The 12,876-nt window shown below is 40.9% G+C and overlaps 1 protein-coding gene across 1 annotated transcript in view; it reads left to right on the top strand.

Annotated features, from left to right (window-relative positions):
• Positions 1-12,876, top strand: part of LOC141791392 (rho guanine nucleotide exchange factor TIAM1-like) — a 61,484-nt gene that overhangs the window by 32,739 nt on the left and 15,869 nt on the right. The window contains exons 12-17 of the mRNA XM_074671819.1: positions 1,166-1,336; positions 4,297-4,401; positions 5,353-5,434; positions 5,686-5,772; positions 9,007-9,219; positions 10,666-10,799. Of these exons, the coding sequence (XP_074527920.1) occupies positions 1,166-1,336; positions 4,297-4,401; positions 5,353-5,434; positions 5,686-5,772; positions 9,007-9,219; positions 10,666-10,799 (792 nt within the window). The remainder of the gene's footprint in view (positions 1-1,165; positions 1,337-4,296; positions 4,402-5,352; positions 5,435-5,685; positions 5,773-9,006; positions 9,220-10,665; positions 10,800-12,876) is intronic.

Raw genomic sequence — 12,876 nt, 5'->3', positions numbered from 1 at the left:
TCAGCACATTTGTTCCAAGCGTTCACATCTGACGGCTTTACCTCTGTTTGTTCTGGGGAATCCCACTGATGGCACAGAAAAAGGGGGAATGGAGGCGAAATCGAGTTTAGTGATCAGCCTGGGACCCCCCATCCCCCCAGCAGAGGCATCCTGGTTGGGCCAGGAGGAGAGCCAGATGGTGCCGAGCAGAGCTGGGGAGTTCAGGGAGTTGGGGGGAGGTACTAGTCCAGGGCCCCCCAGTCTGTTGTCTGTCTGAGAAAAATGTGTTTTTCTCTTTCTCTATGTTTTTATTTTTTGCACATGTGAGCATGTGCATTTGTTTCTGTGCACCATAATGTGTTTTTGCATTGACTTCGCTCCCTTTGCCTTCTTCTCTGTCTGAATTCCACCAAAAGCAGCACACAGGTTTAAACACACACACTCATGGATCTTCATCAAGTTCATCCAAACAGAGACCACCAGGCCAGATTGTTAACAGTCAGCAGATTGTGTGGTGCAAATGAAAGATGGGGAGGAGGGGTACGATGAAGCAATGCACAGATAGAAGAAAAAGGAGCACCAGAAGGAGAGGGAATGATTACTGGGGGGAGGATGAAAGAATCAACGGGTGTGTGGATGCTGTTACCTGAAAGGAGGAGATAAGGTATCAGTGACAGACAGCATGAGGTCGAGTAGAAAAGACGAGCGTGACAGAATCTGAGCAGAGAGCCTGACATAGCTGCCAGATTGTTGACGGTCAGACGGATGGGTTTAAAGGTTACAGATTACGGTTTGGACAGACTGCACTCACACACACTGAGCTGTGAAAACACTCACATACTGCATGTAGCACACACCTACGCAGGGAGACAATTATATCAGCAGGCCCTCATCAACGAAAATGGATTAGATTTCTTAATCAAATCTTCAGCTGCTTTCAGGGCCAGCCTCCATCATATTAGTCCAATCAGTTGAAGAAAATCTGTTTTTTTTTGTGAAAATGATGAGAAATAATCCAGAATTAGGCAGATTGTTACATGATTTCAGATTTCTCATTCTGGGTAACAAAATTGGGGACTAAAAGGTTTTTGAGATTGTACTGAATTTATTATGAGGAGCTGTCTGTTCCCAGCAAACACAAGGTTTGTTGAAAGATGCATAAACTTCCTGTGCGTTGTATTTTCAGAAGGAGAAAGAAGACTCAGTGAAAAGTCTTTCTCAGCAAAACGTCGACAGCGACATCTGGGTTCCTGATTACCTGACGCCCTCCTGGGTGTGTCTGCCAAACAATCAGCCTGTCCTGGCCATCGTTCAGCCTGGTGAGACAACGTTGGAAGTCCTGTGCACTGTCTGCAAGGTGAGCCTTCAGCAACAAAACTTTACATTTCAGGAGACTGTTTGCTACGAGTCTGTTTCACAACATTTCATTCACCAAGAGGATATACACCGAAGGAATTCACCAGGAATGGATTGCGCTGATTTCATAAAGAATTGTGCATCATCCTGCCTCTGTTTGCCCCGTCACAAGATTCATTTCCATTCAGTGTTGCATCAACTTTTCACCAACATCTTGCTGCATTGATGATGGTAGAGTCTGACCGCTGTCAGTCAGCAATCAGTGAGGCTAACCAAAAAAAAGGCTTTAATTAGGAAGTATAAAGATTGGACTCTGGAACAATGGAAGAAGGTCGTGTGGTCTGATGAGTCCAGATTTACCCTGTCCCAGAGTGATGGGCCATCAGGGTAAGAAGAGAGGCAGATGAAGTGATCACCCATCATGCTTAGCTCTACTGTCCAAGCCTGTGGGGGCAGTGCTATGATCTGGGGTTGCTGCAGTTGGTCAGGTCTAGGTTCAGCAACAGTCTGTGCTCAAAGAATGAGGTCAGCTGACTACCTGAATATACTGAATGACCAGGTTATTCCATCAATGGATTTTTGTCTTCCCTGATGGCACGGCCATATTTCAAGATGACAATACCAGGATTCATTGGGCTCAAATTGTGAAAGAGCGGTTCAAGGAGCACGAGACATCATTTTCACACCTGGATTGGCTGCCACAGAGTCCAGACTTTAACCCCATTGAAAATCTTTGGGATGTACTGGAGAGGGCTTTGCTCAGCGGTCAGACTCTACCATCATCAATGAAGATCTTGGTGAAAAATTGATGCAACACTGGATGGAAATAAATCTGGTGACATTGCAGAAGCTTACCGAAACAATGCCACAGTGAATTCATGCCGTAATCAAAGCTAAAGGCAGTCAAACAAGGTGTTTTTTTTTTGTTTTTTTTGATGGCGACTTTTTTTGACTAGGCAGTGTATGATGAACCCAATAGAGAGGGAGAGTCCTTACCATTTCTGGATCCAGTTGATTCCAGATGTAATACATATTTCACAGTTTATATTTGGCTTACACCCTGGAGTAATCTGACAAAAAGCAGCCTGTTTGGAAAAAAGAAAAACAAAACACCTTCTGATGCATACTATGGCACAGCCTGTGTGCACCTGATAGCTCCTGGCTACTTTGACCCCTGATTATTACAAATTGTAATGTCAAAATAATATTAAAGACTTTATAAACAGATTTATCAATGCTAGGTCATTCAGAGTCTAAACTGTTGTTTTGATCACAGAAGAGTTTGAGCATGAGAACAGTTATAAATACTGTCGTACATGTACCACCAGCTCTCATCTGATGGTGAAGTTACCACTCTATGTAGGGCTATTAACACCAGTGTTAGTGGGAATTGTTTGCAGTGCGGCTTTTTGCATAGAAACTGCTTTCTTTAATCTACACCAACAGAACAAGCATTGCACAGTGACACTATTTGTTATGTAGCACACTTTGTGGAGGTACTGAACTCTTGGCAAGTGCTTACTGTAATCATCATCATAGTCAATTTGGCCAAATACATTCAGGTTTGGCTGACAGAAAAGTGCATCAGGCCCTGAGTGTTGCTTTGACAGTTTTAGAGTGACAGGTGACAGGTTTATTTTTCTCCTGCATCAGATGGATGCCAAGTACAAAGTACAAATCTAAATCCAAAAATGTTTTCTCAAGTCATTTTTGTGTGCCAGATTGAATAGATAACACCTTCTTGTAATCCTACACCCATCCCACAGTGTCAGAAAAAGACAGAACAGGGGGAAGAAACTTGTAAAACAAAGGAAAAAAAACGTCATAACGCTTAAAAATGTTTAAAGAAATATGCGTTAGTGAGCAGATGCATGGATGATCTATGATCTATGACAACTTAAACTTAAAATATTCAGCTAAGATTAAATTAAAGTTTTTGAACTGTAACAAAATACAGTTTGAGTGTAAGACTTGACACACATGTGCATGTATATCTATAAAAACAAATTGATTCTATAGCAAAAATATCAAACATTAATTCATTTTAACAGGGTAGTCAAGCAAATGCAGTCATGAGAAACAGGTCTCATAAAACTGCACGCAGCTCCGTCAAAGAAGTTTAGAATACCATGAGTGGTTGCAAAATTCTCAGAGCCTTATAATCTGTTGACAGCTGAAGAAAGCAAGCGTGGAGGTGACAAGGTTTTTAAATTAACTTCTTCATGGTGACAGAAAAACAACAGATAATAAGATGCAGATTATTACAGGCGTTCTTCTTCAACACCAATTTGTATATGAACTGCATCTGTGACAACTTCAGATGTGATACTGTGCCGGCTGCTTGTTGGAGAAGCAGAAAAAGGCAGATGTCATCTGTGCTCTCAAACTGGCTGTCACCCTTAGTTCTAACATAAAAATATAAATATATACACTGAAAGTCTGTCTCGCACTGTCTCGTCAAATTTATTTCCACTTCGTTTCTCCTCTATCTAATTGGCTTTAGTCAGAGGCACACTAAAGTAATGATCCCTAATGAAATGTATACTTTATGTCTTTATGTTTAATGCTGTGTGTGGGCGTTTTTCTGCATGCATGCCATAAACATGTCACAAGGAACTGGAGCATCTAATTCACAGTCCCTTGTGCATCACACACATGCATATATACATTGATTACATGCATGATCGGATACATACTGTATAAACGTCTTCGTCCCTTTGTCAGGGGAGTTTATGAGCTATATGAGTGAGAATATAGTGAAGGAAATAGTGTTTTGACAGGTGGATTTAGCACAGTGCTCATGTTTTCCACTTAAAGAGAGGCTTGGCATCCATCACAGGGAAAATAAACCAGGAGTAATTAAAGTGATTATGTCTGTCGTATTTTGAAAGGAAGAATGAACAGAAAGGTTTGGTCTGCCAATTTAATGTGTTTCCTGTCTTTTTGTTCACCTCCTTCCAGACTCACAAGATAGATCCCTCAGGCCACTACCTGCGTTTGAAGGTGTGGGTGGACAACCAGACGCTGTTTTATGTGCCCAAACTTGAAGAGGAAATCTCTGATCTGGTGAGGAAACACATACTCAAGCATTGTAGCGATAACTGATAATTAAGTCAATGATAATAAAAAGGAATGTGATTTTAGACCCTGGATACGCACATGGGGAATCATGTGAATTTTGACTCTGTGTGAAATTTTTTTTGGGCTCCATTTTACTAAACTGCTGCAGTAGCAGTCCCATTTGGATTATGAGGGCTTCCCCTTGTCATGAGTTATCTTTAATTCAATTTCTGATCCTGATGCAAGCGTGTTGCATGTTTTATGACTGCAGTTGCAGATTTGATTTGCAGTGCATACAGAATTCCCAAAAGAGGCTTCATCACATATGCTATAAATTATGTAAAGTAGTATTCCAGCTGCATTATGGGCTCCCAGAACTGTACTCATTTGTGTTTGAAATTTTACTATTCATTAAAAAAACAATCACTGTCATTGAAAGAGACTCCACCCTCGTATTATTCAGCCACCATAAACCCCAAAACGTATTCTCTTTGTGACAGCTTTTTGTAGGTAATGCACTGAACTCTGCCTCAAAGCAAAGTCGTTGTATAACTCGCTCTTTTGCCTCAAGAGGCCTTTTATCTTCCTGCTTTGATCAGTGACTCATTTCACCCTCTTTCATCCTCAGTCTATGATATGACATTATTATTTCTCCACGGTGAAGCCTATTACACACAGCAGACTTCTGTTCCTGTCTGTTGCTTCATACACACAGCTGTGTCTCCTCTGTGAGGTCAAAACCTCGTCTGGACACCCACTCGCTCCTCAGACTCGACCTGGGTTTTGACCCCACAGCTTACACATGTGATTGCTCTGTTTAAGATCCTGAATAAAACATGAATCTTTTCTATTCTTCATCAAGACTGATAACATGACCTTGGCTTTCTCAGTCCAACGACGCTGCCTTGCTTTCTTTTTTTTTTGCCAATTAACTCGACTTCTCTTGTGTTTTTGCAGCTCTACAAAGAGATTGAGATTTGCCCCAAGGTCACAAAGGTGATCCGCTTTGACAAAGCTGAGTCGTCCACCATCGGATACGGTACGCTGGTTTCTGACCTGACTCCTCTTTTAAGTAGAAAGGCTCAGTTCCTGCAAACTCATAAATTCTGTATCAAGTTGATTTTGTAATAGACTTCATTGAGTCATGCTCTGTTAACGACTAGAGGGGGGTCGCACAGTTTGAGCCCATTTTGTCTTAAGTGGATCTAATCACTGGGTAGTGATTCAGCAGCAGAGCAGTATGTCAAAGTGACAGCTGAATCCTTCTCTTTGTCTTTTGTGTGTCTTTAGGTTTCTCTGTGGCAGTTGTAGACGAGGATGGGACGCAGCAGCTCCATATAACTGAAGTGAGAGAAGAGGGACTGGCTTCAGCTAAAGGTACTTCTTCTTTTTTGCACTGCAAAAATCTGATATCTTACTCAGTGTTTTTGACTTATTTCAGTGAAAATGTCTTTTTAGACTTAATGTGAGCCACATTCACTCAACCAGTTCAAAGAAGTGTCTTATTTTAAATTATTTACAGACAAAAATGAGGTCTGAATTGCCTGAAACAAGTAAAAAAATCTGCCAGTAGGGTAAGAGAAACATGCTTGTCATGACTAGAAAAATGTCTTAATTCAAGTACACTTTTCTTACCCCACTGGCAGATTTTTTTACTTGTTCCAAGCAATTCAGACCTCATTTTTGTCTTTAAGTGATCTTGGAAATGTCTCCCTTCTAGATATTTGCCTGATCGTAATCCACACTTCAAAACGAGATTGTCAGCGCCAATATTACTGGTTACAGGTCATTTTAGATTGCTACTTCTTAGCTTCCAGTTCGGGTCATCCAGGACCGGATTAATCTACAGCACGTCTAGGTCTTAATGAAAACACCACGCCGGCTGAAGAAATTTAGTAAAGAGAAGAGATTAAACACAGAGATCTGTGTTTTTCTCTGCTAAAATGATTTCTGTGATTAATTTTGTAGTGATGGTGGACACAGGAGCCAAAATGTCAGACAGAAATTGTCACGTTAGCCTACAGATACGTTGGAGCACCCGGCTAACACATATCTGGCTGCTATAACGTTTGCTTGATGTCACATTTCAAACTGTAGCGCTACGTAACTGTGCTGACAAGTCCCTTACCTCCCCACGTATCCAGTAAAAAGTTGTCTCGAACAAAGAAACTTTGTTTCAATCTGATCTCCATTTAATTCCAAAACAAACACACGCCTCACTAAAAGAAGTTTACAACAGTGTGTGGAAACTCCAGGTCACAAGGTGGCGAGGGAGTGCAAACAAAACAGATCCTCCTCAAAGCATCTTTAAATAATTTGAAAAAAGACGCTTTTCTGGACTGTTCAAGTGAATGTGGCTGATATTTAGCCTAAAAAGACATTTTTACTGAAAATAAGACAAAAACACTTGGTATGATTCCATTTTTTGCAGGTTATCATTACATAAACATGATGTGTTAAGCTCACTACACATTTACTTTCCTAAAACCTATTTTCAAACTTGAAGCTAGGTGCAGTAAAAGCAGAGGTAGCGTAACAATATGACAGCTGAGCAAATACGTCTTTCCTGAGCTGACATTTCACACTTAACACACCTGTTTTAAAAAGCACCTGAAACCCCCAAGACTTTGTGTCAGAGCGCTGCTGTGCTGTTGTGTTGTCAGGTGTTAAGTCAACACAGCTTAATCCCTTTGTTTGGGAGAGAGAAAGAGCAATGTGGCTGAGGACAGAAAAAAGAGGAGACAGAGAAAGAAAGGAATACAGAGGGGGGAGCTGATGCCGCCTATTAAATATACAGTAGATCAAAATTTAAAAAGGCAATCTAAATGGAAATAAAGTCCACAGACAGATCATTCACAGCCAAGAAAGGCCTTCAGAATGACTCTGTCTGCATTATATGAACCAATACCTAAGAAACAGAAAAACAGAGTGAAATTCATACAGGAGAAAATCACTTTAAATGACTTTATAACCTGTCATATTCACTGTGTTTGAATGTCTTTTGAACACCAGCTTCAATATGAGAACTGGGAAGATGACTGGAGAAAAATACAGCATGTTTTTGTCTTCATGTGACTGCTATAAGAAAAGGAGAGTGAAGAGATCAACCCCCAGTCATAGGTCCCTATCTCTAAATGGAGTCAGAGACATATAATGGGTTTGCAAAACACACAGCTGCTCTGTAGATACAACACTAATGTATAGAAAATAACATACCCCAATGTTGTGCCCCCAGGTCGGCCCATGGTTACTCAAGTGTGAGACTGTGTCCCCCAGTGCATAAGCAATCTAAAGCTGCCAGCTTCGCAGCCAGAGGATACAGCTGCACTTTTCCTCCTTGCAAGTAGAGACAGAAGAAGCTCCCAGACACCACAATGCATCTTTGTGAATCTATATTTTGCTGAATCAGAGTATTAAGTATGTCAGGCAGGACATTCATTGGTCAGTGTGTACGCTGGGATGCGTCTGTGTGAGTGTTTTACTGAGCGTGAGGAGGATGAATGGGGACTGAAAGAGATCACGCTTCCATTTCTGCAGGGCGCACGCAGAAACCAGGCCAGCGCTGGACAAGGAGCCCCAAAGGCTCTTTTTCTATTTCTCCTTTCTCTCTCTTTCTCCCTCAGTGTAACTCCTGCCCCCCCCCCTGCAGAAACACACACAGACACATACATGAAGCTCACACAGTCATATACACACAGCAGTATAGGGCCTGAGGGGTTATCTCTTTCAGTCCAATAAAGACTCTGCTGCAGCTGACATTTCACATCCCAGACAAGTAGGTCATAACTTGGGGCTAAATGTGTGCCATGTGTGTCTGTATCTATATGTGTGCCTGCATTTGTGAAAGCATTGTGAAAGTAATATCTCTCATTGTATGCTGCTTGTATGACAAAATATGAGACTTCAGTCAGAGGAAACAAGTGTGACTGTGCTAACAGGACCAAAAACCTTTGTCTCAGTTAATTCTGCTGCCAGGGGCATGTGACATCACTGTCAGGCTGCCTAAACAGCTGTCACAACCAATCAGGTTTATTGGGTGAGTCTGTCGGCTAATTGGTCGGCTGATTGAGCACTAATTCTCAATTAGCAGAGCAAAGCACAGGTGGTGAAGGGGAGGAGCTAAAGGAGAGGAGCTCAGACTGAAGTTGTGTTCCAGTGAAGCTCATGGTGTCTTCTTCTGCTTTAAAAACACATAAATCTTTGCATGATGACAGGACAGGAACACACAGGCGTTTCATTCTCCTTCTTTAGCCAATCCAGTCATGTTACATCAGCTACTGCCTCAAGCAAACAAGCAGAGATGATGTATTTTTTATGTTTAGGACCACATTAGAGTCTCAACCGAGTTCACACAGCCAGAGAGCTGATGACAAGGAGCATGGCTGAAAGTTTCAGATCGTTTGTTCACATTAAGTTGAGATGACGATGCCTCACAGGAAAGCAAAAGTAGTGGGTAGTGGAGTGTTGTGTGGACTTTTGGATAATTTTTCATTTACTGTGCGTTGCTCACATTTCTGTCTTTCTTTTGCAAAGCATCTCTTAAAATTAGGCATTTTGAAAGGATGCAGATGCTGTTTCTCAAGCTGGATTTCTGCTTTGTGTGTTCCCCAGGTTTGAAAGTTGAGGATGAGATTCTTTTGCTGAATGGCAAACCTGCATCTGCCCTTCAAATGGAGGACATGAGGGCTGCATTTGTAAACCAAGCGCTGACCTTAAGTGTTAGCACTTTGCCCCAGCTGGACTCTCGGTTGCTGTGCTTGCTTCCACCCCGACGTTCGGATGGGGAGCAAGAACTGACTACAGATATCTTCTCCCAGAGTCAAGGTAAACCTTCCTTTTCTGTAGATACTATACATGGGATCATTTTTTGTTAGAATTTGTGTTTTTTCTAGTAGATATAGAAACTATATCTTATTTTGTTTCATCTAACCAGGTAAAAAAGAATCTGTTCAATCAAACCAGAAGGTGTTTCATGATTTTTCTAATAGCAAGTGTTTCAATTCTTCCAAATGTGGGCAGCCATACTTATTCTACAGCTTGATGCTGCGTTAGGAATAGTGGTTTTTTTTAATATTTATCTGTTTCTTTTTTTTTATTCTATCGTGTGTCCTCCAAAACGTGAAAAAGCAGAGGTTGAACATGGCAATCTCCTAATTATGCATGAATGCTGTCTGCTGAGCAACCTGCAGGCAGCCGCCAGCTCTCCCCCTGACCTGCTCTTTTTATCCACGCAAGGGCATCATTTGTATTCCTTATAAATTGGGCTACGCACTGCACGGGCTGACAAGCTGGCATTGTTTATACAGCAACTCAGAGCATTATGAATATTAATTCACCTCCTTCAGCAGTGTGGAGCTGTCACTGTGTGGAATATGTTGTACTCTAAGGGTCAGACAGGAAGTAAAAACACTTCTGTAGGCAGATGGAGGTTATCGATGATATCATGCTTAGGAGGAGATGGGTGTTTAACTCACTTGCCTCTTACACAGAGGAAACCTTTAAGAGGAAGTTTTCCTCTGACACTACCAAAAAAAATCTGCATGGTTATTTGTGATAAGAGACATTATGGTGGAAGAACACAGCAAAAAACTTGAATCTTACCAAGTGTTTTTGTCTTCTTTTCAGTGTAAATATCTTTTTAGACTTCATATGAGCAACATTCACCTGACCAGTCCAGAAAATGTCATGTTTCAAGGTATCTAAAGACAGCAATGAGGTCTAAATTGTATTGAGACCTTTTTCTAATCTCGACAAGCACATTTCTTATACCCCACTGGCAGATTTTCTTACTTGTTACAGGCAATTCAGACCAAATTTTTGTCTTTAAATAACTTGAAACGAGACATTTTTCTGGACTGGTCAGGTGAAAGGGCCTCATATCAAGTCTAAAAATACATTTTTACTGAAAAGAACACAAAAACACTTGGTGAGATTTCAGTTTTTTGCAGTGAAGAAAGTAATTGCAAAGGTAAAAAAAAAATCCTACTGAAAGATTATTCCTCAAAATTCAGGTTTAAAAATAAAAAGAATTCCTACAGCGCCAAAGGAGAAGCTGTTTTCTATACTGTTGTGTAGGGGCTGGTACAGAATTAGGTACTTTCATAGGTACCAACTGAATTCTGTTAGAAGTACAGAGTACCAATTTACTTAAAATCAAAAGGTAACATGTTTTCAAAAGTGAAGGGTACCCATCTTTACTGTTATGTTTCTATACTGTTATGTTTCTGTGCTCTTTTCATACTGAGCTGTGTCCTCTGTCTCCATCTGTAGAGGACATCCTGGATGAGGTGTCAGGGTTAACAGTAAACACCCCGGATGATAGTTTGAACGAAGGACCTCGGCTGACCCTGCAGAGCCCTGGAGCTCATCAGACAGATAAAAGCTTCATGGGGATTGGACAAAAGGTAGGACAGCACGCAAAGACACAACTTTAATATGTACACTGATTAGCAAAACAGAGTGAGTCACACAACTGCAACAGAGGAGGGGATTAGCAGAGTCTTTCTATGGATGATGGAGTCTCTTAATCATCCTGTCTCATGAATTGTTGCAGGAGATTTGGCATCAGTTTTTTTTTTTACGAGTGTTTAAGGATGCTGACTGACTGCATTGTTGTGATGCCATCTTTCAACCTGCTGACTTTTGGCAGGAAAGGCAAACACTGACTACATCAAACAGCAATCTGAAACATTCAAGAAATGTGTTGGAACAAAATCTTTGTGATTAAATGAACCTTATCTGGCTGGCCCGAATTCAAAGATGTCCTCCGGTGTGTCACATTTTTCCGACTTATTTCATGAGCTTGTGATCGATGGTGTGAAAAGCTGGGAAATGTTCAGAGGCTTTTCCTCCTGTGATATTCGTGACCTTTATACAAAGGCTGCTGTGGGACAGAAGAATCTTCTGAGACACGACACAGTGTAAATGGCCCGACACGCACGCAAAGCCATTTCACCATATTTCACACACATGTTACAACTTTGAAGTTCCTTTTCAGTAAACACAGTCCAAAATGATGAATACTGCATGCTGTATGTTTGTAATTTCTGATGAAAGTTATAAGATGCTGCCGCTCACAGTAATCTGAATCACATTATTACGTAAGTCCCAAGTTAGTTTCCACACTCTGAGCACAAAACATGAACAGATGTGTGTGGTGTGTTTTTGACAGGTAAGTGAAAGAGTGAGCGAACAGCATCACTTTCTAATTAAGATTACGTCAGATTGGATCAGGGTCGGCACAGTGATTGCAGGGACACGCCGTGTGCCAGCCAGTCTCCCTTGGATATGGTTGTCACTTCCATTTCCATGCCGTTATGTGATAACCAGCAACCAGAGGAAACATTTTTTGTATCTGTGTCGATAACGCAGACACGAACAAAAGATGCAGAAAGAGAAGGGATGGTGCTGTGTTCTGACTTGGATGTGTGTCAGTGAGCTTGAGTCTCTGTGGAGAACTAATGGATGAGGTCAGAGCAGCTCCAGTCTAGACTCTAGTTGTCCGGTCGGACGGTGGCGGTTCTGTGACTCCAATGTGCCACTGTTAGTCAGAGGCAAAGTGTGAGGAGATGAGAGACGGAGCGACAGAAAGGGTTGACTAGACAGGAAGAGTGGCCTGCTTAAATCGTATTTGATGTTGGGAAACCTTCAGTGAATCATAACTTGTTAAAATCTGTGATGCTGTTTGAATTTCTGAGCAGCTCTTGATTAACATTTAAAGGTCTCGGCTACATAAAGCTCAAACTTAGCCCAAGATATCCTTTCAAATCTCTTTTAACAAACTAGATGGTACAAAATGCAGCTGACGCTCCTTACATAATAAGTTTCAAAAGTTGTGCAGCTAATAAATTTTAAAGCTCCTGTGAGGACTTTTTTGACTGGTTATGAAACAGACTGAAATTGGTCATGATGTCTCTTTTCTAAACCACAACAGCTTGAGAAGCATCAGCAACACAGAGGAAAAGAAATCACAACCCACATTTAACTATTAAAATGATGGCTTTGTCGCAGTAAAACAATATCTACTCACATTTTATGCAATGCCACCATTATGCTGCAAAAAACGGATATCTTACTAAGTGTTTTTGTCTTATTTTAGTGAGAACTGTCTTTTTAGACTTATTATGAGCCACACTCGACCAGTCCAGAAAAGTGTCTAATTTCTTACCCCACTGGCAGATTTTTTTTTACTTATTCCAAGCAATTCAGACCTTACTTTTGTCTTTAAATACCTTGAAATAAGACACTTTTCTAGACTGGCTCATATTTAGTCTAAAAAGACATTTTTACTGAAAATAAGACAAAAACACTTGGTAAGATTTCATTTTTTGCAGTGTACCACAGAAGTAAACATTGCTAATAAGTTATTTGGCATCTTATTTCTATAAAATGTATAGAAAGAAAGGAAAATAAGTAAATCCAAACACTTGTCAACTTCCTTTTCAGCTCATTTGGTCTCTCCTAGTTTACATTCATCTTGTT

This window comes from Halichoeres trimaculatus, unplaced genomic scaffold (genome assembly GCF_033239565.1).
Source record: "Halichoeres trimaculatus isolate MK-OKI-2021-1 unplaced genomic scaffold, fHalTri1.1 fHalTri1_scaffold_6, whole genome shotgun sequence".
NCBI lineage: Eukaryota > Metazoa > Chordata > Actinopteri > Labriformes > Labridae > Halichoeres > Halichoeres trimaculatus.
Note: the sequence above shows the minus strand (reverse complement) of the source record. Positions and strands in the feature narration are given on the sequence as shown.